At 41.6% G+C, this 26,051-nt stretch overlaps 1 protein-coding gene across 2 annotated transcripts in view; it reads left to right on the top strand.

The window, feature by feature from the left end:
• The window catches only part of Agk (acylglycerol kinase), a 91,069-nt gene extending 65,018 nt beyond the window's left edge, over positions 1-26,051 (top strand). For both annotated transcript variants that reach the window (XM_042677287.1, XM_042677288.1), the window contains exons 10-16: positions 4,672-4,751; positions 7,343-7,400; positions 15,489-15,636; positions 15,954-16,051; positions 22,158-22,228; positions 24,046-24,130; positions 25,113-26,051. In XM_042677287.1, coding sequence (XP_042533221.1) covers positions 4,672-4,751; positions 7,343-7,400; positions 15,489-15,636; positions 15,954-16,051; positions 22,158-22,228; positions 24,046-24,130; positions 25,113-25,250 — 678 coding nt within the window. In that variant the 3' untranslated portion in view covers positions 25,251-26,051. The remainder of the gene's footprint in view (positions 1-4,671; positions 4,752-7,342; positions 7,401-15,488; positions 15,637-15,953; positions 16,052-22,157; positions 22,229-24,045; positions 24,131-25,112) is intronic.

Raw genomic sequence — 26,051 nt, forward strand, 5'->3', positions numbered from 1 at the left:
TCTTTTCTTCTTTATGCAGCAATGTCAAGATTCTCCACCATGACCAATCTTTGTGGTCATGACAAAAGTAATTTAATTTGTAGTTGATATTCTAGTATATAATAAAGATGTACTGAAAGAAAAAATACTACCGATTCTCACTTAGGAAGATATTGTTTAAAACTACAGTTATTACCAAAGGAGGTGAGTCAGGATGTATCTTCTAATAACAGTGATTTACTGCTGTTTTATATATATATTATATATATTATATATTACATATATATGTTAGAAGTGATACATTTCAGAAGAATTAAATTTTAACTGGAAATTCTTGCTGTGCTTGCATCTGAACGATTCTTGTGTCCTGAGCCTTCTGTATTTTTCTTTCAAATAGACTGATTTTGTGAATTGATTAAACGAGTGTCAGATTTACCACAGGCTTTGTGTATTGACGACACAAAGCCAGGAAGCAGAAAACTTTCAGATTAATTCCCAGAAACATCATATAACAGCCTTGACTCTGCTTTCTGAAGAACCCAGCTAGGTTTAATTTATTTTCTCTTTTCTCCTTATTTCTGGAAATTGCTTTCAGAATATGGAGGAAATCACTGTAGATAAAACCTGATACCGTAAGCATTATAGACAAAGCCTGACACCAAATTCTTCATCTTTTAAAAAGCAACTTAATGTATTAGTAACTGGAGATTCTCTAAAGGTAAGATAGAGTCCTGAAATGTAACTGTTCAGTGTGCTTTTACATCTCCACTGAACCACCAACTTGGTGAGGAAGTCAAGATATGTATTAGTATCCTCACTTAACATATATACCTATTTGTATTTATCTCTCTCTATATATATCATTGGGTCATATCGCTTGTTGTGTGGGAGTCAGGGCTGTAATCTAGATTTTCTGCTACATAGTCATCTGTAGCTTTTACCTTTCACTGCTTGGTTCAGAAAATATCACACCTATCACTATCCCCCTCTTTTTTTATTTTGGTCAGTTGTAGAGCTTGAACACTGGGCCTGAGCATTGCCCCAAAACTTCTGAGCTCAAGGGTAGAACGATACCACTTTAAGCCACAGCACCACTTTTGGTTGTCTGATGGTTAATTGGAGATAAGAGTCTTACAAGGAGGGACTTGTCCGCCTGAGCCGGCTGTGAACCATGACTGTCAAATCTCAGCCTTCTGAGTATGATTACAGGCATGAGTCACCTATGCCCAGCTTATTCCCTGTCTTAAAGAGCAATTTATTCCAGTATAAACATCCGTAATACTCTACTAGTTATTTTTGCATAGCAGTAACCAACATACCTGGGAAGACAGCTTGAAAGAGAAAGATTTATCTGGGCTCATGGTTTCAGTCCACAGTTCCTGGCTCCATTGATTTTAGGCCTAGGGGGAGCAGAGCACCATGGTGGTGGGAGACACAGAACATCCTGTGGAGAAGGAAGCAGTTGACCTCGTAGCAGAGAGAGGGAGGAAGGCAACGGGTACATCTCCAACCTGGGAAGGCTATGAGTTTGGCAGCATGTTTCCCTCAGTTTGAAGGTGTGGCTCTGTGCCTCTGTTTTTCTTTATTGACCTGCCCATCTCATAACCTGTGCATCCCAATGGACTAATATGGCGACGCTTTGTTGGCTTAATCTCTGTCCAGCTAATCATGCTTCTTTTGCCCATGCTCGTGTATACCTCCGCAGGGACTCATCTCCAGTACTGACCATAGGCCCTTCAGAGCCATCACATCTCATGTCTCTGGCTGTTGGGCTTCTCTACAGCTCTTTGCACACATTCGGGCTGGTTGCCTATTATGTTATCCAGAGCCATTTCCACCTTTAGCTAGGACATAGCTCTCCACATCAAAGGAGTCTTGTGGTTACAAGGCTTTTCCATCAATCCTTAGAGAATATTTGTAAAAGTCCTAAAAATCCCTGAAAAGGGAGTTAAGTTAGGGCACGGATCCACGTGTTGAGGCCTGACGGCTCCTTCACTCTTGTTTAGGCTGCATTGTTTTAGAACAGCAGCTCCCAGGGAGTGCTCCTTGCATACAGAAGACCTCTCAGGGGTTGGGAAGGTGGCTCAGTGGTAGAGCGCTTGCCTTGCATGCACGAGACCCTGAGTTTGATTTCTCAGCACCACAAAAGCAGAGAAAGCCAGACGTGGCACTGTGGCTCAAGTGGTAGAGCACTAGTCTTGAGCTGAAGAGCCGAGGGACAGCGCCCAGGCCCAGAGTTCAAGCCCCACGACCGACAAAAAAAAAAAGTCCTCCCAGAGAACAATTGGCATTTAACAACTCAGGAAAACCTGCTTGCTCTGTTCTCCTTCTGGAAATGTATAATATACATGAACATACTGACAACCTTAAGATAATGTCGGAGGTTTGTTTTCCCCAGCTCATCCTAATGCTTGGTATTATTTGAACTGTTTCTGTTACCTTGTTACTGTCTGTAGCTGTGTGTCCTTGGCTGTACTTTAAGCTTTGCCTCTTGTAGAAGGCTTGGTCCAGAGTTGGGGGTTCAATAAATATTTATTGGGGAGACAAATGAAAACAATTACTTGAAGAGAATTGCTGTGGGATTAGAGTGAGAGGAACTAAATTGCAGGGCAACTCTGTCACCTAATTTTGTGATTAACAGTAGTAATTTTGGTGACTTAATTAGAGATAAAATGTATGTACTGGCTATTGCCACTCAGTGTGCTGCTAGGAGGTGAGGATATAGAACCATATGGAGAAGTATGATCACCAAGGAAAGATGACTCAGTCTTCACAAGTGGGACCAGCGTCCAGCGATTAAACTTCCTAACACCACTTAGGTGTTGTGTGAGGCTTCTCATGTCAAAACAGTTATTCCAAGTTACAGTGCCATTTTATGAGCCCTCAGTGAGCAGCATGTAATGTTTCTGAGAGATAATGTGGTCTTTACATGGTTGCTTAGCCTTTATAACACTGTGGCTTCTGTCAAAACCATTGGTGTCATCCTTGCCTCTCCACCCGCAGGCAGCTAGGAGCTCTTGATGGCTATCTTCAGAATATGCCTAGAGTCCAGCACTTCTTCCCAGTGCTCTTGTACCCATGCAAGTCCTGGAACCTTCTTCTGTCTGGATTGTTACAGGTCCTCTTCGGTCTCCCATCTTCCCAGGCCTCTTTGTGGTCCGTCTTCAGTGTAGTCACAGGCTGTGGTATATTACTTTTCTGTACAAAAGCAAAGTCATTCAAAGGTCCTCAAGGCCAGATACAGTGTGGTTCCTGTCATTTCTCTGGCCTTATTGGTGCTGCACATGTGCTTGCTGTTTGTGTTCAAATGTCTCCAAATCTATGATAGCTTTTCTCATCTCCTATCCATTAACAATCACCCCTCCCCTCAACATCTTTGGAATATCTGGTTTTTCATTCCATTCTTTCCTTTTTATGTTATTTCTAGCTCCCCTGCTATGGATGCGTAGAAGGATTAGAGGGAGATCTTTATCCCCAGCAGGTGCTACTGTACCTCCCTCTTGTTGCTGATGCCTCAGTGCCTCTCTTAACAGCTTCATTTGTGAGTTCTTGGAATGTCTCCCAATACAAGAGTTTTGAGGTTGAGTATTATTGTAGCTCCACTGCCTTCATCTCCCTCCCCAGCCCCCAAGCTCAGTGGCCTACCCAGCCTCTTGATGCTTGGGCACTGTGGCCCCTGTGCTAGTCTCTTAGATGAGTCACAAGATGACCCAAAGCCCTGCTGCATCCCACAGTGTCCACTTGTCATTTCAGAGACTAACATGTTCTCTTTACTGTCTGTCACCTCCTTGCTCTGCCATCCCATAGTCTAGGTGCCTTTTCCATTGCTTATGCAGGTACAAACAACAGAAAGGCCAGTGCCCTGTCAGAACAGATACTGAACAAAGGGCTAAAAGGCCAGTGCCTCTCCATATGGTTGGTTGGGTATAGTAGGCAGAGAGTGAGAGGCAGAAGTGAGCAGAAGGCGGAACGTGCTTTCTCAAGGCCAGCAACTTCCAGGGCCTCCCCCTTACCCCCAGGTTTTAAACTTAGCTTATGCTAGTCATGGTGGTTAATGGTGTGGAAGAAATAGAGATGGTTCTTCTGACATTTAGAAAACTAGAGTTGTGTCCAGCAACTATCTTCAAAATGTAGAGGTGTCCAAGGTCTATACTTTTCAGCTCTTGGGATACGGCTAGTTGTGTTGTTCAGCCTTATAGCGAATATGTTCCTAGCCAGCAGATCATGAATCTGCTTGTGAGACCTACTACATAAAAATTAATTTTATTAGCCAGGTGCTGGTGGCTCACACCTGTAATCCTAACTACTCAGGAGGCTGAGATCAGAGGATTGTGGCTCAAAGCCAGCCCAGACAGGAATGTCTGTGAGACTCTTATTGCCAGTAAACTACTAGAAAACTGGAAGTGGCACTGTGGCTCAAGTAGTGGAGTGCTTGCTTTGAGCTGAAGAGCTGAGGGACAGCACCCAGGCCCAAAGTTCAAGACCCACAACTGACAAAAATAATAATTTTATTTTTGCAGTGTGGATTGTCCAAGTACTCTTCCAGCATGCTTTTAAGATTAATTTTTCTTGAATATTGAATCATGTATATTTAGAAATAGGCTGTGAACAATTTGCTCTGGATACTTCACATTTAGAATATTCTGATGTTACTGTACTTACAAAGCTAAAGCAAATGTATTTAATTTCCAGGGTGAAAAAGAACAACCCGTGTTTGCAATGACTGGCCTTCGCTGGGGCTCCTTCAGAGATGCTGGCGTCAAAGTTAGCAAGTAAAGCATTCCTCTGCTGATGTGGGATGATTGTAAAAGCCTTCTGTCCCTGACTTTGAGATTTTAATACACAGTGCTCTGGGAATAAATCTGGAGGTCTAGCTGGGTATGAATTATGAGGTAGGAATAGTCAAGTCACAGTTTGCATCCTATATGCAGAAAGGCCAAAGAAAATTCCAGTTTCCTCAACACTAGCATGGTGGCAGCCAGGGAGAAGGATACATCCCTGTTTTTAGACATAACATTGGAGTGTAGTTTAGGCTCAAGCTGAACTGAAGAGAAAACTGTCATCTGGCTGTCATCTGGCTGCAGGCTTAGCAAGGTATCAAGTGGAAGGTGCTGCCTGGTCTCAGCCATGTATAGTTGGTTGGAAAACTGCTCAGAGGTGTTTTTTTGTTTTGTTTTGTTTTGTTTATGATGTCATAGATTGAGGCCACAGGCTCCCCGCTCTTAGAGACAGAAGAAAGGCGGAAGCTTAGCTGTGTTATGAGGTGGAAGGGCTGGCCTATAGAGATGACTAGAGGGTCACTGCTGACGTCCATGGCAGTAGCCTTCGTTTTGGAGAATCTATTATATGAAATGAGACCCATGGCTTGGCAAGACAGTGTGTCTTTGGAGTCATGTGGAGAGGGAGTACAGGCCGTGGCACACTTTATTCCTGATGGCTATACTTTTTCCTTATCCTGAAGCCTCGGGCTCCTAGCTTTAGTATGGTTGAGCTGAATTAGGATTGGTGAACACACACAACTCTCTCATCAGGAAACCCCTCCTGCACTTTGTAGGCCGCCCTGTCACACTTCCTTCATAGAAATTTCTCCTGTGTTTCATTTCATTGTTCCTGCTAATAAAATTCCTGACTGTGGAATATCAAAAGAGAGATACTGCTGTATTGCATTACACATGGCAGTCTTAAATATTTCATATCATTTTTTTTTGCAAACATGCCATGATTATGTTGATTTCACAAATTGCATTGGGTTTGCTCTGAAATCTCATATTCCCCCAGAGCTCACCAAGAGGAATTGCTCTGCTTTCTCTGAGAGTCTAGTGGGAACAAATTGCTTTCCAAAATGTGTTAATCAACAACTAAGCACAGCTGTCTAAAGGCACCTCCCGTTCTTTGACTGGATTTCAAGCATTTAATAGCAAAATTTGGTGGTGGTTATAGAATACCTTGGCCAGCTCTGGCCAGCCACTGAGTTATTTTTTGTGTAAAACAAGGACACAAGAAATCATTCCCTAGCTGGCCATGGGAAGACTGCGAGCATAGTGTCAAGATTTACTGCTGGTAGAGGTGAAGGGAACTGCTGACAATTTAGAAATAAATTGCCTGAGTCAGGATGTTTTTCTACTTGGCTAACTGGGAAAAGTAGCAAACTATAAAGTAGCTTAGAAAACAAAACAACCACCACCACCACAACAACAAAAATCAGATGACCAAGGTCCTCATCAGTAGCTCTATCAGCTGTATTATCCTTAATAATAACTTAGAATGTTCCACATTGCCCATTGTTATATGGATTATATCTGAAAATATCTATTCTCAATTCCAGGTCCAGTTACTGTGTCATTGACCCTAGCTATATAATTATGCATGGTTTTGTTTTAGGCTTTCCCTAAAGCCTGAAATGGTTGTTGTTTGATTGTTAATCTGTTTTCCATATCCTTGCTCCTGCCTTGGGTGATCTCCTTCCCTGTTCCATACATAAACCCACCCTGTGCCAGACGTTGTCCAGGCTCCATGCCTCACTTTATTCTTGTGCTATTCATTTTACATGTATGGCTGCTCCTATGATTTTAGACCTTTTGTCCCTTCTTAACTCCCCTTACCATGAAATTGTGTTCAGGTTATACCATGACACATATAGTAACTTATTACTTAACCTTCGCAAATCATAAAAGTTGGAAAAGTTATACTGTCTATGTCTTCTGTATACTTTATCTTCCCTCCATGGACATAGTATAAATAGCAGTTAAGAAGGGATGACTGATAACAGAATTTTAAGAGAAGAATCTACTTTGTTGTCACTTTTAAATTCCAAACTAGGCATCTCTCTCTCTCTCTCTCTCTTTCTCCCCAGTAGCTTTTAGGTATTTAGCAATACACAGATCCTCTTCACCTCCATACTTAAAACTTGCTATGGTAAAGCTGTATAACATGAGTGGTGCAATCTCATACTAGTTTACTCATTTTAATTGTGTGTGCTTTGTTGGTGAGAAGGATGTATGGCACAGGCTCCGTCCTACAGTCCATGACATATTGATTGTGCAGAAACTGCACTGTCTCCATGTAGCTTCATCGTCCTGTCCTTGTGGCTCTTTTGACTACACACTCAACTGTATTTTATGATTTAAAAATCATCGTTATAGTGACACTTGTGAATTTAGGAAACTCAAGTAGACTCTGGTTTTACTTCTAAGTGGCAAGAACCTACTATCTCACCACATACCGTGGGACATGGTATCAAACTGCAGGTTTAAAATTTAGTGTTGAGCCACATCCTCAAACCCTCTAGAGCAGCAAATCTTAATTTTAATGTCTTATCTGTCATGATATATTTTAATCTGGTTTTTATTGTGGTCCTTCTCAGGTACTGGTATCTTGGGCCTCTAAAAATCAAAGCAGCTCACTTTTTCAGCACTCTTCAGGTAAATACCACTTAAAACTTGCCCTGTGTTATTTTGTTGGTTCTTTGCAATGTGTATATTTGAGATTTTTCTAAAATTTCTTGCTACAGGTGCATGTCACATGATCTAACACTAAAATCGCAGTTACAGAAAGCTTCTTGTTTTCTTTTTTATGATTTTTTTATTGTGAAAATACTGTACAGAAAGCTACAATTACATGGGCAAGATAATGAGTACATTTCTTATCAAGCATTGTTGCCTCCTCCTTTGTTTCCCCCTCCCATCCCTTCCCATCTCCCCCTACTCCCCCCTCCCGCCCCCTGCCTGCCAAAGTTGTAAAGTTTGTTTTCCAACATAATGACTTGTTGTTGCAATGAGTCCACCTGTATCCCTATTTGAATGATTTGTTTTTTTCCCTTCCCCTCCACAAATTATACCAACATAAAATACAGTGAAAGCAGGGGTTATATAGTAGGGGAGGGACATACAAAGCAACAAAGAAATCATCTTATAAATATGTTAGAAACAATCACATGAAAGAAAAAACATTTGAATGCTTACCTTGGGGTTCATTTCCTTGACATCAACTTATCTGACCTTTTCTGCTTGTCTCAGACATATACTAGTTATTGCAGATAAGGGAAACCATGGGGCCTATGTTTCTTTGGGCCTGGCTTACTTCACTTAATATAATTTTTTCCAAGTCTTTGCATTTCCTAACAAATGGGGCAATGTCATTCTTTCTGACAGAGGCATAGAATTCCATTGTGTATATATACCACATTTTCTTGACCCATTCATCTAGTGAGGGGCATCTGGGTTGGTTCCACATCTTAGCTATGGTAAATAATAGCTTCTTGGTTTCATAAGTAATAATTGTTCAAATACATATTCATTCCCTCCATGACCAAATCCATATTGAATTTCTCCTTGATACTTCCCTTCCCTTTGCTATTTATTAACTCACCCTTGTCAGACAAATTTTGAGCAGAATAGCATTACTTGCATATATGTCTATATTAGTATGTAGCAGTGAGTTGAAGATTTATACTAGGAGATATGTAATTGTACAGGCTTGTATATAAGATCAGTAGGCTTCAAATTATACTACCTAAAGATGAGTAGTGACTACCATGCTGGGCTGCACAGGTCGAGAACATTTCTATCATCAGAGGAATTTCTTGGGAACAGTGCTACTATATGCTGAACATTTAAAAAAAAATTAAGGGTAGGGAGCATAACACAGTGGTAAAGCCTGAATTCAATTCTCAGTACCACAACCATAACAAAATATAGCAATTTTTAAAAGTTGGCATAGAAACTCTAGAATTAATTTCAATTATGATTAATTATTAATGGAAAGTATTAAGGAAAATGCAAGCGGGACACTGGTAGCTTACACCTATAATCCTAACCACTAAGGCTAAGATCTGAGGATCAAGGTTGAAGCCAGCCCACGCAGTTAAATTCTTGAGATTCTTTTTTTATTATTATTAATGTTTTTTTTAATTGTGAAAATACGGTACAGAGGGGTTACAATTACATGAGCAAGGTAATGAGTACATTTCTTATCAAGCATTGTTGCCTCCTCCTTTGTTTTTCCCTTACCATCCCTGCCCTCCCATCTCCATGACTATATTCCCCCCCGACCCTTCTACCCCCCTAAGTTCTTGAAATTCTTATCTCTAATTAACTAATCAAAAGCTGGAACTAAATGTATGGCTCCGGTGATAGAGTGCCAGCTATGAGCAGAAAAAGCCAGTTGTGATTGTGAGTTCAGGTCCCAGTACTAGTGCATGCACACACACACACACACACACACACACACACACATACACACACACTAAAATAGAAAACTATTAATAGAAAAGTCACCCCTAACTATATACTATGTATAACTTTTATGCAAATTGAAATAGAATTGTCTATTTGGCTGGCTAATCTGAAAACTAGTAGTGAGAAACTTGTTTCTAGTATTAATATGAAAAATTATTGGTAAGCTGGGTGTTGGTGGCTCATACTTGTAATCCTAGCTACTCAGGATGCTGAGATCTGAGGGTTACAGTTTGAAGCCAGCCTAGGTGGGAAAGCCCATGAGACTCTTATCTCCAATAAACTACTCAGAAGAAGCTGGAAGTGGCTCCATGGCTCCAGTGGTAGAGCGCTAGCCTTGAGCACAGATGCTCAGTGACAGTCCAGGCCCTGAGTTCAAGCCTCAGGACTGGCAAAAAATAAATAAATAAATTGATAATATATGTCCATTGGAAAACATAGGTTCCCTTAACTTTCCAGAAAATTTTCAATCAGAATAAATAACTAAGTGTGAAAGTTGGAAATCATTAAAGTAAGAGAAGTAAATCTACATAACTTTCAAAGTCTACTTGGGAAGGTAAAGGTAGTTTACCTAGGAAAACTGGATTTGTGTAATATCTCTTTATTCAAGGGAATAATCTCATTGGTGGAATGGTAAGTCCATTCAGGGAGAAACATTTTCTACATGGTGGTGTACCAGCAAGTATAAACTTCCTCACCATTTATTCAACAAGCAATTACTGACACATGCTTGAGATTCAAAGCCAAAGAGCAGGCTTTTTGTCCTCAAGAAGTGTTCAAGAGCTGGAGAGAAGTCAAATAAATCAGCAGTTTGGAAAGTGGTAAGAAATAGCTGTGGAAGGCTAAAACAGTATGAGGAGGAGACACGTCTAAATCTGAGGATGAGAAAGTCTGTCTAGGGAAGGTGACACATTAAGTTTAGAAGTATACATGGGACTATATAAAAATGTTGGTGGAGAGACAAGGTGTGTGAAGTCACTGTAGTAGACTCTGGTCATTAATTGCAGTTGACACGGTAGGAAGCTAGAAAATCAAGGTAGAGCAAGTTAGGGCAGGCTTCAATCTGAGGTCCAACTTTTATCCTTACAGCTTTAGGGAGTTTGTGAGTCTTAAGCTGAGGTGCAAAATTAACTGATCTGCCTTTTGAGGAAATCGTTTGGCAGCAGTGTGGAAAAGAAATTGGACATAAGTAGCCAAAGGCAAAGAGAGCAGATAGATTAGTGAAAGATCCAATGATGAAGGTAGAGCACATGAAGATGTGGAAGAATGCTAACACCAGTAATCCTAGCTGCTCAGGAGGCTGCACTGCAGTCTGAGGATCACAAGTCAAAGGCAGCTCAGGCAAACAAATTAACAAAAAAAGCTGAAACTGGAGGCATGGCTCAAGGAGTAAAGTTCTAGCCGTGAGTGAAAAAACAAATACAAGGCCCTGAATTCAAGAGAAAAAAAAAGTGTGAACTTCAAGTAACTATAGCAGAGAGTCTAAATAAAAGCAACAAAATGTCAATGACATTTGGTAGATATCAGTGTGTTTACTTACAAGAGATGGGGTATGGAGAGGGCCAAATTGAAGACAGTTAAGGAACAAATAGGAGGGGGGCAAAGAAGTGGAGATGGTTTAGCGGTATGACTCCGTGGTAAGAGCACCCACTTAGGGAGCACGAGACCCTACCAGTACCACCAGGAGAATAAAAAAGAGTAGAGGAGACAGCAAGAGTAGGCTTTAAGAAGACTTCAAGAAGAAGAAGGCTTCTTCAAGACTTTGAAGAGGAGATAGAAACAGCAAAAGCTGTAGAGAATTGTAGAAGTCAATGGAGTGTTAGATTTTTAATTGGAGAAATACCCTGTCTTCATACCCTGAATCAGGAAGAGATGATGAGAAAGACAGAAAACATGTCGGAGTTAGCAAAAATCCATGAGCAGGTAGAAGGTGGAGAGGTGGAGAGGCAGGATGCTGTCAAGTACTTAATGTGCTCATTGAAGCAGTCTTCTGAACATGAAGTGAGTGGCAATGATGTGGTGACGGCATGGAAGATCTGATGATGACATGAAAACAGTATGAGGATTTTCCAGATGATGAGAACAGAAACTGTGAACTAAAGAGTGTGATGTTGGGGGTGGGGAGGCTTCTTCCTTCTTACAGTGCTGGGTTCTGGTATGAGAGTATAGAAAGATTGATCTAGAATTGAGCTTTTCAAGGTACTCGTTATTAGAAGAATAAAGACACAAAATGGCTTCTAGCTCATGAAATAATGAAAGCAGACCTAATTTGCTAAGTTTTGAATCCTGAAGAATAAAATTAACTTATTAATTGTAATAAAAACAAAAATAATAAATTTTTTTAAAAAAAATTGGGCAGCTTCAGTGAAGAAACAGAAAACACATCACAGTTGCTGCCAGACAGGATGTTAGGGCAGGTCAGACCCATTGGTCCTTCTAGATAGGAAAAGAATAAGTATTATAGTTAGAAAAACCAACGTTGTCTTACTTATTATTCATTTATTCATTTTGGTATTGGTGCTGGGACTTGAACTCAGGGCTTAGGCACTGTCCCTGAGTTTTTGTGCTCGCACTCTGCCAATTGAACCACAGCTCTACTTTCAGCTTTTTTTTTGTTTTTGGTCATTCATGGGGCTTGAACTCTGGGTCTGGGCGCTCTCCCTCAGCTCTTCAACTCAACGTGAGCGCTTTACCACTTGAGACACAGTGCCACTCCATTTTTCTGGTGATTAATTGGAGATAAGAGTCTCACTGACTTTTCTGCCTAAGCTGGCTTTGAACTGTGATCCTCAGATCTCAGCCTCCTGAGTAACTAGGATTATAGGCATGAGCCACCAGCGCTCCTCCAGAATTGTTAGTATTTTTTTTTAATTTAATTTAATTTTTTTTGTGAACATACTGTACAGAGGGGGTTACAATTACATGGGCAGGATAATGCGTACATTTCTTATCAAGCATTGCAGCCTCCTCCTTTGTTTACCCTTCATATCCCTTCCCAGCCTCCCCCCCACCCCCCCACCCAATCCTCCCCCCCACCCCCCCCACCCCCCCGCACCAACGTTGTAAAGCTCGTTTTCGACATGACAACTTGTACTTCTCATTGTTGCAACAGGTCCACCTGTATACTTAAACAACTTGTTTTTCCCCATCTCCTCCACAAGTTATACTGACATCAAATATAGTGAAAGCAGGGGTTATACTGTGGGGGAGGGACATACAAAGCAACAAAGAGATAATCTTATAAATGCGTTAGAAACAAATGCATGAAATAAAAAAGCATTAAAATACATATCTAAGGGTTCATTTTCCTAACTTCACATTATCTGACCTTTTCCGCTTGACTCATACATATACTAGATATTGCAAATAAGGGAAACCATGGGACCTATGTTTCTTTGGGCCTGGCTTACTTCATTTAATATATTTTTTTTCCAAGTTTTTCCATTTCCTAACAAATGGGGCAATGTCATTCTTTCTCATGGAGGCATAGAATTCCATTGTGTATATATACCACATTTTCTTGATCCATTCATCTACTGAGGGGCATCTGGGTTGGTTCCATAACTTAGCTATGGTAAATAATGCTGCAATAAACATAGTTGTGCTGGTAGCTTTAGTGTGGTCTTGTTTGTAAACATTTGGGTAAATGCCCAAAAGTGGGATTGCTGGGTCATAGGGGAGCTCTATGTGAAGTCTTTTCAGGAACCTCCATACTGCTTTCCAAAGTGGTTGAACAAGTTTACACTCCCACCAACAATGAAGTAAGGTTCCCTTCTGTCCACATCCCCTCCAGCATCTATTGTTGTTAGAGTTCTTGATTATAGCCATTCTAACTGGGGTGAGGTGGTATCTCAATGTTGTTTTGATTTGCATTTCTTTTATGGCTATGGAGGTTGAGCATTTCTTCATGTGTCTATTGGCCATCCTTCTTTCTTCTTCAGAGAAGTTTCTCTTCAAGTCTTTCGCCCACTTATTTATTGGGCAGTTGTTTCTTTGAGGATTTGTTGTTGGGGGATTTAATTTTTTGAGTTCCAAGTATATTTTAGATATGAAACCCTTGTCCGTTGTATGGCTAGTGAAGATCTTCTCCCAATCTGTGGGCTTTCTATTGATCTTGCTAGCTATGTCCTTTGCCATGCAGAAGCTCTGCAACTTCATGCAATCCCATTTGTCCAACCTTTCTTTGATTTGTTGTGTTTCCGGGTCTCTGTTCAGAAAATTTTGGCCGGAGCCAAGGAGACCTAGGGTTTTTCCTATTCCATCCTGTAATGTTTTCAGAGTGTCTGCTTTGACTTCGAGGTCTTTGATCCATTTGTAGTTGATTCTGGTGCAGGGTGATATATAAGGATCTAGCTTTAGTTTTCTACAAGTAGTTAACCAATTTTGCCAGCACCATTTACTGAAGAGGCTGTCTTTCTTCCATTCTATTGTTTTAGCTCCCTTATCGAAGATTCGATGGCTATAGGTCTGTGGTTTCATTTCTGGATTTTCAATTCTATTCCATTGGTCCTGAGGTCTGTTCTTATGCCAATACCAAGCTGTTTTGATTACTATGGCTTTATAGTAGAGTTTGAAATTTGGTATTGATATTCCTCTAGCAGTGTTCTTTCCTTTGAGGAGCGTTTTTGCTATTCGGGGTCTTTTATTGTTCCATATGAATTTTTGGATTGCCTCTTCTATTTCCTTGAAGAATGAGGTTGGAATTTTGATAGGTATGGCGTTGAATTTGTAGATAGCCTTGGGAAGTATTGCCATTTTCACGATGTTAATCTTTCCAATCCAGGAGCATGGGAGGTTTTGCCATTTTCTAAGTTCTGTTTTGATTTCCTTTTTCAAGATTTTAAAGTTTTCATCATAGAGGTCCTTCACTTCTTTGGTTAAGTTAACAAAATTGTTAGTATTTTTATATTTACCTCATGGTAACTGAAGAACAGGAAGGTAACTCAGTATAACAGACAAAGGGGGCACAAAAGACTCAACCAGAGGATGGTGCAGTGTGATTAGAGCGTAGGATATCAGGTATATTAGATTTTTGCACCATGTGACCAAATACTGGAGAGAAGCAAGTAAGGGGAAAAAAATTCAGAGGTAGCAGCGGACTTGGCAGAGCAGTGCAGTTCACATCATGGCAGCCAGGAAGAAGAGAAAAAGAAGAAACAGAGACTAGGACTAATCTGTCCCAAAGGACATCCCCCTGGTGACTGACTTCCTCTGCTAGATTGTACCTGTTCTTTCCCCCTTCCCAGTAATGCCATCCTATTACGAATGTGCCAAGTAGTCAAATCATCTCTGGAAACAACTCACAGACCTACCCAAAAGTGGTTCACTAATCTCCTAGGTGTTTGTTGAGTTCCGCCAACTTGACAAGGAAGATTAGCCATCACTTTAGGGGTGTCCGTGTTCAAGATGGAATAGTTGGGCATAGTAATGAGAGTCAGGGTGTGACAAATTAGGCTAAAAATCTGGAGGGTGGTTTTAATTTTTCCTGTAGGTGGATCCAAGATGTTACTGGATTTGGGTGCTGGAAGGTAGATTTCAGAACCTCCAGTGAGAATGATGGGTTTTGATGCTGAAGCAAGGGCCTTGGGCTGGATTTGGATTGCGAGGTTGAGCTGAACCATTTTGGCTTCTATGTAGAGTGTGATTCCAGAGGTGAGGTAGATATTTGAGGCAACTAGATTTCAATAGTTTCAATTTCATGTCACAGGATAAGCACTCATGGATTCCTTCCTTCCTTCCTTCCTTCTTTTCTTCCTTCCTTCCTTCTTCCTTTCTTCTTCCCTCCCTCCCTCCCTCCCTCTCTTCTTTCCTTCCTTCCTCCCTTCCTTCCTTCCTTCCTTCCTTCTTTTCTTCCTTCCTTCCTTTCTTCTTCCTTCCTTTCTTCTTCCCTCCCTCCCTCCCTCCCTCCCTTCCTCCCTCCCTCCCTCTCTTCCTTCCTTCCTTCCTTCTTCCTTTCTTCCTCCTTTCTTCCCTCCCTCCCTCTCTCCCCTTCTTTTTTCTTAAGAAGTGTAAACAATAGTTTTCAGTCCACTGTTTTCTCTCTCGTGTGTATTAGGGAGTGCAACAGAGGCAGCAATCATGGAGTTCATGATTTTTAAGAGAAGATAAGGGGGAAAGGACTCTGGAGGATTCCCTACTCCAAATTAGAGAGAATTCTGTTGAAGAAGTTACTACCGTATTCTCGGGACAAGCTAGAATTTAAACCTTTTTAAACTGAAGCTCTCAAGGTTAGTAGGAACTATATGTGCATGACAGATTGTTTTCTCTCATTAACAGGAGTGGCCTCAGACTCACGAAGCCTCCATCTCCTACACAGGGCCTAAAGAGAGACCACCCAGTGAACCAGAAGAAATCCCTCCCCGGCCCTCTCTGTACAGGAGAATCCTTCGCAGGCTCGCCTCATACTGGGCACAACCACAGGATGGTGAGCAGTGTGGTGATTGCAGATTGGAAAGCCCTGCCTCCTCAGGCAGACCTCCAAAATCAGCCTTACATATGTAACTGAGCAGGAGAAGGTGTTAATTCAGCCTTCCTGTACCCTCTCTCTGTCGCTGACATTTATGTTATTGTGGCTGTTTTTGGTAGGAGTGTTCTTGGAATAAAGATTCCATTTTTAGCCTGACATTTCACCTTTGAAGGATGAAATAAAGCTAAGGTGGAGATCTTGCAGGAAGCGCTCAGGTGGTGGGAAGGGGTAGTATCAGTGGAAGAAGCTGACCTGTGTCTGACGGATTCCCAAAGCCCTTTCCCAAGAGGTGAGCCCAGAGGTCTGGAATGATGTAAAGCTGTCCACCATCGAGCTGTCCATCACAACCCGGAACAGCCAGCCAGACCTGATGGTAAGTGTGTTCATCTTGAGAAAAGCATTTGGGTTCTGAGAATAATGACAACAGGGCAGCATATTCTTAGACCATTTCGGTATTTTTATTTTTGCTCTGTGAGCATAGGAAAGAAAGGATTAGAAAAAAGGTATACGATCTTGCAAGGAAGAACAGCAAGATGTAGGTAGGTGTAACTTAGTGTGGAAGCTAACAGGACTTGAGCAGATATTCCTGTCATTATTTAGTTGGTCTTCAGAAGGCTTAGAACAGATTCCTTTAGAATGAAAATCTAGGTAGTCTCTCACTTTTCACTGAAGCAAAAATTGTTTTTATGACTATATTAAATATATAGATTCGGGTCCCTAGAAACACACGCCACAGACACACACGTGCACACATGTGCACACACACACACACACACACACACACACAGCTATATGATTTTATTTGGGTTTTTGGGTTCAGTCTCTAGACAAGCAATGTCTAATGCAGTGGTAGTCAGCCTCACAAGACTATTTACATTTAAATTAATTAGAATTAAGATAAAATTAACTCATTTCCTCAGTAACACTAGCCATATTTCAGATGTTCAATAATACATGGCTAATAGCCACCATAGTGGAAAGCACAGACATAAAACATTTCCACCAGTGCTGAACATTGTATTGAACAGTGCCACTCCAGACAATGTGCTAAAGTCAAAAGTGAAAGAAAGCCAGTTGTTTCTGTATAGCTTGTAAGAGAAGAATTGACCTTCTAGAGTTAAGACTCATTACTAGAAATAGATAATAAACTTGGAAGGTGCCTTAGTTACTGAGGAAGATTTAAATAAGATAAAATTAAAGACATAAACAATTCATGTGAAATAAATGAGGTTTTATTGGAACACGGGCAAATTTATTCATACAGGTGTTATCTGTGCTGTCCTTGAGCTGCAGCGAGAAAGCCGAGTAGTTGTCATGGTTCCAAAGTCTAAAACATTTACTATTTGGCCATTTTCAGAAAAATTTTATTGACCCTGCCATAAACAAAATCTTAGTAATTTATGCAAATGAGAATGTTAATAGAAGCCATTCTTAACTGTGAACTAATTACAACATTTAGCTTTTATGCAAATCAAAGTCATTGTTGCCCTGGCCACTTGGAAATTGGCACATACAGTCAGAATGTGGTTTGATTCCAGTACTAATATTTGGAGTATTGACTTGTTTTCTAATTACAAAAGTAATACATGTTTGTTGGAAAACATTTGCCAAACATTCTTAAATAATAATTGCAGTTGAATTAAAGAACTGTTTAGAATAGTAAAACTACAGAAGTATTAGAGTAAAATCTTGAGAGACTTCAGTATATACCTGGAGAAGACAAGGCCTCTAAACATGATGCCTACAGCAGAGTTCCTGTTGATGCATTTATCTATTTATTACAAAGATACTATAAAAGACAGGTGTTGGTGGCTCATGCCTGTAATCCTAGCTACTCAGCAGGCTAAGATCTGAGGATCGCAGTTTAAAGCCAATCCAGGCAGGAAGACCGTGAGATTCTTATCTCCAATTAACCATCAGAAAACTGGAAGTGGTGCTGTGGCTCAAGTGGTAGAGTGCTAACCTTGAGCTGAAGAGCTCAGGGATAGGCCCAGAGTTCAAGCCGTTCAAGCCTCACAACCAACTAAAACAAACAAACAAACTAACTAACTAACTAACTATATATATATATATATACACACACATATACATATATATATGTACTGTAAACAAACACATATATATTAGGATGTAATAGATTAGCAGTGAATAGCTTTTCTTATCACAAACTCCTAATTTAAGTCAATAAGAAATGAGCAAAGGGACACATGTAAAAGAATGAACAAAGGATTAAAATAGTGAATTTTCAAAAGAAATCAACACTTAAAAAGAAAGTAACTTCTACCAGATGCCTGGTACTGTCCTAAAATTTTACATATATTCACCTATATGACCCTCATAACTACTCTATCAGAACCTTTATCAGCATTTCTTATGTAAGAGAACAGAAAAACAGTTCTCAACATCAAAGAAACACGGAATAGTAAGTAGTGGGTTGTCACAGATGAAAAGCTCTAGCTCAGTCAGCCTTGGTGCAGGTGGAGATAAGCAATCTGGGCATTGTGATGACAGTGTAGCTAACACCCTGTTCAATAGCAGCCTGGTAAGTCTATACAGTGTCTAAAATACATGCCTACCTATTGTTCTGTTAAGCATAGGAATTTATCTTGCAGAGATGAGCACATAAATATGTAATATAGATAGTACTTCTTTGACCCAATGGAATTCTGAAAAAATTACAGAAAGTGAGAGTATGAAGGTCGAAAAAGTGAGATCTATTCCAGAGGAATTTTACAAAGAAAGATAAAATTTCTATCACACATTTCCTTTCTACTCAGCCCTTGGTAATTTGTACTTCCAGTATTTTGTACATGTTCTTTTACCATTGTTCTCATCTCTGATGATTGAATACCAATGAATGGATTGGGTTCAGTGAGCCTGTGATTCAGCTCTAGATTAGCCGCATTCAGAATACTGAGTGCTTTTATCTTTGTGCCAATTATAAAGGTAGCCAATGCTGTGTTCCTTTATCGCTAATGGAGCACATCCATTTTTTTTCTTTTTTCCACAGAAATAAAAGCAAACGCAATAAAACAGTTAAAGACAACGTGCCCGCCATGTAATAGCTTAAAATACTTACTTATCATTAAAAGCAGTATATTCAGTGTGAGAAAGAAGCTTTAGGAATATGACCATGGAATATGAGAATGTTAGGATCTTTTGAGTACATGAATTTACTCTATTTCTTTTTTTTGCTGTTTTGCTTGAAGTCAGGGCTTTGTGCTCTCACTTGACTTTTTCATTTAAGGCTAGAGCTCTACCATTGAGCCACACCTCCACTATGTACTGTATTTCTAATAATATATAAAACTAACAGTTAAATGTATTTTAGTACATCTATTTCTAATATATCTAGTTACTGATAAGGCAAGATATACAATTCAATGTTGTTAAAAAACTGAGTTATAGGGCTGGGAAGGTGGCTCAGTGGTAGACCGCTTGCCTTGCAAGCATGAGGCCCTGGGTTCTATTCCTCAGCACCACAAAAGCAAAAAGAAAAAAGCCGGAAGTGGTGCTGTGGCTCAAGTGGTAGAGTGCTAGCCTTGAGCTGTAGAGCTGAGGGACAGCGCCCAGGCCCAGAGTTCAGGCCCCATGACTGGACCCCCCCCCCCAAAAAAAAAAAAAACTGAGTTATAATAATTTGTAAGTTTAAACCTTGGTACTGGCACAAATAAATAAATACATAATAAATAAAATTATTTATATCAAATGGTTCCATTTTGATTAAAAGGAAACACCTTTAATGATGGTAGTAAGGCTCCATTTTTTTTCCTTCCAAATAGTCAGTTGTCCAAGCCTGTTGGTTGAAGCATACATGTTTATTTTCTCCAGATCTCCATCATATTAATTATATGGATTTCCTGTGGATTTTTTTATTTCAACTGCAAACAGTACAAGTTTTGTTTTCTCCTTTCAAATACATAGTCCTTTCTCTTCACCACACTGCCAGGACCTCTAATCCTTTATTTTTCTATACTTATAATCTGGTTTTCCTAATTATTATAATTTTATAATACATTCCTCTGTTTTTCTGCTTAGTATCTCTTGGCAATTTGTGGCTCTTTTGATTTCTATAAATATTTTAGAATGTTTATTAAATTCCACATAAAAATTGATGATATCGGTCTGGGCTACATTGGTCATGGATCAATTTGAGAAGAAATGACATTTCTACAATATTGACTCTTACAGCATATGAGTGTGATATGTTGCTCCATTTTTTCTTTTTACATCTTCAATAACAATGAAGTTTTATAGTTTTCTCTATACATCTTGTCTTCTGCTAGATTTATTCTTGGTTACTTTCATTTTTGATGCTACTATAAATAGTTTTTGTTCAGATTTCATTGTCTAACTGGCTTACTAGGAGGGCACGTAAATTATTATTTTAATCTTGATTCTGAAGCAGCAGTGTAAGTAATTTCTTTTTTTAATTGTCTGGATTCTTTTGTATTTCCTGTAGATTTTGTTCCTTCAACTACAGACAGTACAAGTTTTGTTTTCTCCTTTCATTGTGCTCTCTCTTACTCTTTGGTCTTTACCACACTGCCGAGGCCTGGTGGTATTGTACGAAGTAGTGGCATGACCATTTTCTCAAGCTGTGAGAAAAGCTTCATGCTCCATTCTGTATATATATGCATGTATATAAATTGTAAAAATGTTATGCAGAGGGGTTACAGTTACATGAGTAGGGTAATGAGTACATTTCGTAGTGAGCATTGTTACCTCCTCCTTTGTTTTCCCCTCACCATTACTTCCCTCCCCACCTACCCAACTCCTCCCGTCCCACCCCCCAACCCCGACATTGTAGTTCATTTTCAACATAGTGTCCTGTACATCTCGTCATCACATGAGTCAGCCTGCATCCCCATTTAAGCGTTCTGCAATATCCTTTCCCCTCCCCAAACTATAAAAATGTATATACAAGATGCAGAACACTGGCACCAAATCCAGTGAAAACAGGAAATGGGAAGACTTGGAAAAAATTATTAAGTGAAGTAAGCCAGGCCCAAAGAAGCATAGGTCCCATGGTTTCCCTTGTTTGCAATGACTAGTACATGTCTAGGACAAGCAGAGAAGGTCAAAGGCTATGTACATATGACCACATGAGATAATGGTAAGCAAAATGAACCCAAGACAGGGACACAAACGGTTTTTTTCTTTCTTGCTAGTATTTTTAATGTACTTACAAGGCACTTTGTGATTCTTTTGTTTCATGCTCTATTCTGTATGATTAAAAGAAAACTTGGTAACATTAAGGAAGTCTTCATCTAATCCAATTGGTCAAGAGTTTTGATTGATTGATTGATTGATTGCTTTTGTGCTAGTACTAAGGCTTGAACTCAGGGCTTGGGTGCCCTGAGTGTTTTTGCTCCAGGTGAGAGCTGTACCACTTGAGCCAGAGCTCTACTTCCAGCATTTTGGTGATTAATTGGAGATAAAAGTCTCACTGACTTTTCTGCCTGGGCTGGCCTGGAACTGTGATCCTCAGATCTCAACCTCCCAAGTAGTTAAAATTCCCAGGTGTGAGCCACTGGCAGGCACCTGACTCCAAATTTTGATTTTTAATCTCTAATATCTTAAGACATTTAATTTTATTAAGTATCCTTCCAGCATCTTTTAAGTTGACATTTTTTCCATTGAATCTGCCAATGTAATAACTTGATTTTTTTTTTTTTGTCAGTTGTGGGGCTTGAACTGTGGGCTTGGGTACTGTCCCTGAGCTCTTTAGCTCAAGGCAAGGGCTCTACCACTTGAGCCACAGTGCTACTTCTGGTTTTCTGGTGGTTAATTGGTGAAAAGAGTCTCACAGACTTTCCTACCTGGGCTGGCTTTGAACCATGATCCTCAGATCTCAGCCTCCTGAATAGGATTACAGGTGTGAGCCACTGGTACCTGGCAATAACTTGACTTTTGAATAATGTTATGAGACTTTTGGCCAAGATTCATCAGCAACAGTTTTACCTTTGGATGTTAAATGCTAGACAGCATCTGTGAAATGATTGTTTCATTCCCTGAGAGAAAGAAGTCAACTCAGATGAGTACTATGCTCACCTAGCTCACTTCTGGAGTGAGACCATGTTATAGACACAGAGGCCCGTACTCCTGTGGGCCTCTGTCTCCCTGTTCTCCAAGAACAGGTATATTGAGCAGAATACAAGAGAGCTGAGTGCCCAGCCCTTCTCTGTTTTACTTATTTTTCGTTGTTTGCCCAGACTGTGATCTTCCATCCCATGCCTTTCACATAGCTGAGGCTAGAATCACCATATCTTGCTTGTTAGTTGAGATGGAGTCTCACTAACTTTTTGCCCAGGTTGACCTTGAGCCACAATGCTCCCAACTTCCTCCTCCTGTTTATCTGGTATTACAGATGTGTACAGTACAATTACAAATAATTTTTCACGTTTTAAGCTATTTAACAAAATTGTTACATGTAAAATTATACAAAATTCAAATTAGTATTTTTAATCTTTGTTTAGGGCAAAGAGGACTTTATGAACATCTGTATTGAACCTGACACTGTCAGCAAAGGAGACTTTATTACCATAGGGTAAGTGGACTGGCATTTGTAACCTGGGCTTCATGAAGTAGCTTGTGATCTCAGACTCCATGGTTGAGTGTAGAGATGGAGTGTGGGAATTCTGCCACTGGGTTTTCCAATGGTCAATGTGCATAGTGCCTGTCTGCTACTTTGGAAAAGAAACTAAGAGCAGTCTTTGGCTTTCTGTTGAAATTAAGGAATTCTACACACAAGGCACAAGGTCAGGAACTCTGGTTTCAGTTAGAAAACTGAACATGGTCTTGCTTCTGCTATTTATTCACTGACCTTGAAACTAAGGGTCATACAAGCTTTTGTGAATCTTTCTTTTCCCCCCATCTATTAAATGAAACAATATAATCATCTCTACTATCAGCCTCCAAGGAGAGTATTCAAATAGTATGGCACTTGTAGAGGCTCCCTGGCTGTTCCCATCACTTCACCTTCTTTTCCTTATTCCCAGGGTGTGAATGGAAAACTTGAAAAAGCCTGGACATTTCCCAGGCTTTTTGTCCTTTTCCAATACAACACACCTTTCTAAGTCCTCCCTGATCTGCAGAGTTCTACCTCTGCCAGGATTTTATTGGCTAAGAATGCTAAAACCCTTCAGCAGTCTTCAAAGCATTTGAGTTGCTGGCGTGTTCCCATGCCAACTGGTAATCTGCTCCGCTGTTTGTGCTTTGTCTCGGTGCTCCCTCTGGTGTCCATTTAGGGATGAGACATATCTGTAGCAGCGGCTCCATCTCCATGGTTGCGTCTCCATGACTGCGTCATTATCTATACCGGCAGTGCTGACAGCAGAATGGCTTTCGTTAGTTGATGGTACAACTTCTTCAGATGCTGAATAGCTCCTTCTGCAGCCTTTGATACACTTGCTGTATCGCAAGTAGGGGAGAAAAGGAAAAGCCTGTGGCTGCTCTGCTCCAGTATCCAGAAGCCACACACAGTATTGACTGAGAGTCTGGTCATGAGGACCAGCTTGATTCAGATTGTTATAAAACCAACACTCCAAAGCAGAAAGAGAGCCCAGCCCATTGCTTATCCAGGCAGAGGCATTCTGTTCCCCATCTTACTAGAAGTGAAATTAATCATGTAATGTGTTTGTGTGTTTACAGAACATAGTGAAGTTGAATTTCCAGAACTCTTTTGACAGTTCCATATAGTGTTCCATATAGAAAAGAATGAATTCAATTTTCTTGATTTTTCTACACACACACACACACACACACGGATATGTGCATGTATGTGTATCCCTACCAATACGAAATTGAAATCATGTGGTGTGTGTGTGTGTGTGTGTGTGTGTGTGTGTGTGTGTGTGTGTGTGTGTGTGTGTACTGGTTTACTCCAAGGCTATCTAGTAGGGATAAAATATGCTAGTAGGCTGTCAGTCTAATCATTCAAGAATGTCTTAGGACTGACTCATGTATATAAAAGAAATATCTGTCTTAAGCTAGAATATAAATCATTTCTCCTTTAATAGAGAATAACAGGAAGGATCAGTGACAGGTTAGTACTTTTCCCAGAGAATTACAATTTCATTTTGCTCTTTAAATTTGAGACTACCTGTCTAGCAATTAGATTGGTGTGTTAATTTGAAACAAAGGAACAATTCCTGCCCAGTTTTCTAGAGCAGGTTAGCCTGCTAAATCTGAAAGGTGCCACAAAGGAGTCATGGTGGGGAATGTATTCACAGAAGCCCCACAGCGTCATTGAGCAGTACTTCCTGTCCTCATCTGAGGAGGGGGACAGCTGGAGCTTGAGTTGTTCAATGCCATCACTGATTTCTATGTTGCTTGCTATCCCCCCCCCCCCCCCCATACTAACAGAAGTAAAAAGGTGAGAAACCCCAAGCTTCGAGCAGATGGCACCGAGTGCCTCCAGGCAAGCCGCTGCACGCTGCTGCTTCCGGAGGTGAGAGGGGAGGGGAGAAGGGGGACTGGGGTGGGCCCACGTCTGTGGGTGGGTTCTTTATTGCTCTGACTCCTTTGTTTCCCGCCCCCTATGTGCCAAGCATTAGCGAGGTTTAGGTCCAAGTGAGGGAGACATGGGAAGGAGAGTTGAGCCCCTGGGTCATGGCTTGAAGACTTGAGACTTATTTAGTCAGGGTCAGAGGCGGTCTCTCAGTCTCCAAGCAGTGGGTTCATGTGTCAACAGTGCTAAAGTCTCCTATGATGAAACAGGAAGAATTCTCTAGCCAGCAAGTAGTAGGCTTCATTGTAACATTTCCTATAAAGGATCTGGAATCAATTTTCAATCCGCACTGAATTGGCACTGAGAAATGCATCCATCTTTTGAAGAATTAGCTATGAAAGTGAAAAAAAAAATTGGGGATCCATGAATTGTAAGAATACCTGATTGGCGCTAGCTCAGGAAAACGCTAGTGCAGGCCTCTGAAGAGCCATGGCCTGGTGCTACAGCATTTAAGGTTGTAGGTAACGGAGGGCCCCACGCCACTGGACCATAGCTTCATGCAGAATTGTTGAGATGGGATCTCACTAGCTTTTTGCCCTCGATCCTCTCTACCTCCACCTCTGAGGAGCTGGGATTACAAATGTGAGCCACCACACTGGCCAGTCCCTGCTTCTGAATGACTATTTGGAACACTGTGGATGCTTCACAGCTAGAGTTACTTTCCCAGCCCTGTGTTTGAAAAGTTTAACCTCGTTATGTCCCAAAATACCTAGGGAGGGAGGAGACAGAGATGGAAAGGAAGGAAGGAAGGAAGAAGGGAAGGGAAGGAGGGAGGGAAGGAAGGAAGGAAAGTCCTTTTCCTGGAGTGCTGGGTGAGTGTTCCCAGAGCAGTTGGGCACTGAGCTGTTTTGTTAGGACGTTGGGATGGGCTCAAGCCGGGGCGGGCCGTGCGCCCCCCCTCTGAGCCGCCTCCTCTCCCCAGGGAACGGGGGGCTCTTTCAGCATCGACAGCGAGGAGTACGAAGCGATGCCCGTGGAGGTGAAGCTGCTGCCCAGAAAACTGCGCTTCTTCTGCGACCCCAGGAAGCGGGAAGAAATGCTGCAGAGCGCAGCCCAGTGAGGCCCGGCACGCCGCCCCGCCGGCCGGCCGCCGCCGGACCGGGCACGTCGGCCCCCACCACCTGCCCCACCGCTCCACCCGCTCCACCCGCCGGCGCAGCGCTGCCCCCAGCCCCTCTCCCCTCCTCTTCTATCCGCGCTCCTTCCGCGCGCATGCGTGGCGCCTCCTGCACGTCTGCGCATGCGCTCCAGGCGTGCGGAGGGGCGGGTCCGGCTAGCACAGGCACGTGCTGGCACTGGCGCTCTGGCTGCAGGGGTCCCCAGGCAAGCCCGCGGCCGCCCAGACACCTCCTCCCCCTCGTGTGTGCGCTGGAACCTCGTGAGCTCTTGTTTCAGTGTCATCCTCCACCCAAAAGCAAGTGTCAAGGGTTTCTCCCATCCAGTCCCCTCTAAATGCGGGGTCCAGGTTGTGCCGGCCTGCCGCGGACTGACAGCCTGGTAGCTGGGCCCGGGCCAGGCCCCAGAGCGCCATCGCCGGCCGCCGTGGCCTCCCCTGCGCAGTGCGTGCGGAGCGGTCCACAGACGCCTGCGCAGTGCGTGCGGAGCGGTCCACAGACGCCTGCGCAGTGCGTGCGGAGCGTCCACAGACGCCAGGCCCACCATCAACACCCAACGCCCGCCGCTCTTCAAGGGAGATGAAACAGCTGGCAGTGGCCTTCCTGGAGCCGTGTAAATATTCACCTTAAAATAAGAAGTGTGAAGCCACCCGTTTAAACACATCAGTAGATTTTAAATACCAGAGCAACTTGATGCCCCTCCTTCATTTATAACAATAAAGGAACTCGTTCTTCAGTGGTTGAAA

Source organism: Dipodomys spectabilis, unplaced genomic scaffold (assembly GCF_019054845.1).
Source record: "Dipodomys spectabilis isolate Male_0828 unplaced genomic scaffold, ASM1905484v1 ptg000034l, whole genome shotgun sequence".
Taxonomy (NCBI): domain Eukaryota; kingdom Metazoa; phylum Chordata; class Mammalia; order Rodentia; family Heteromyidae; genus Dipodomys; species Dipodomys spectabilis.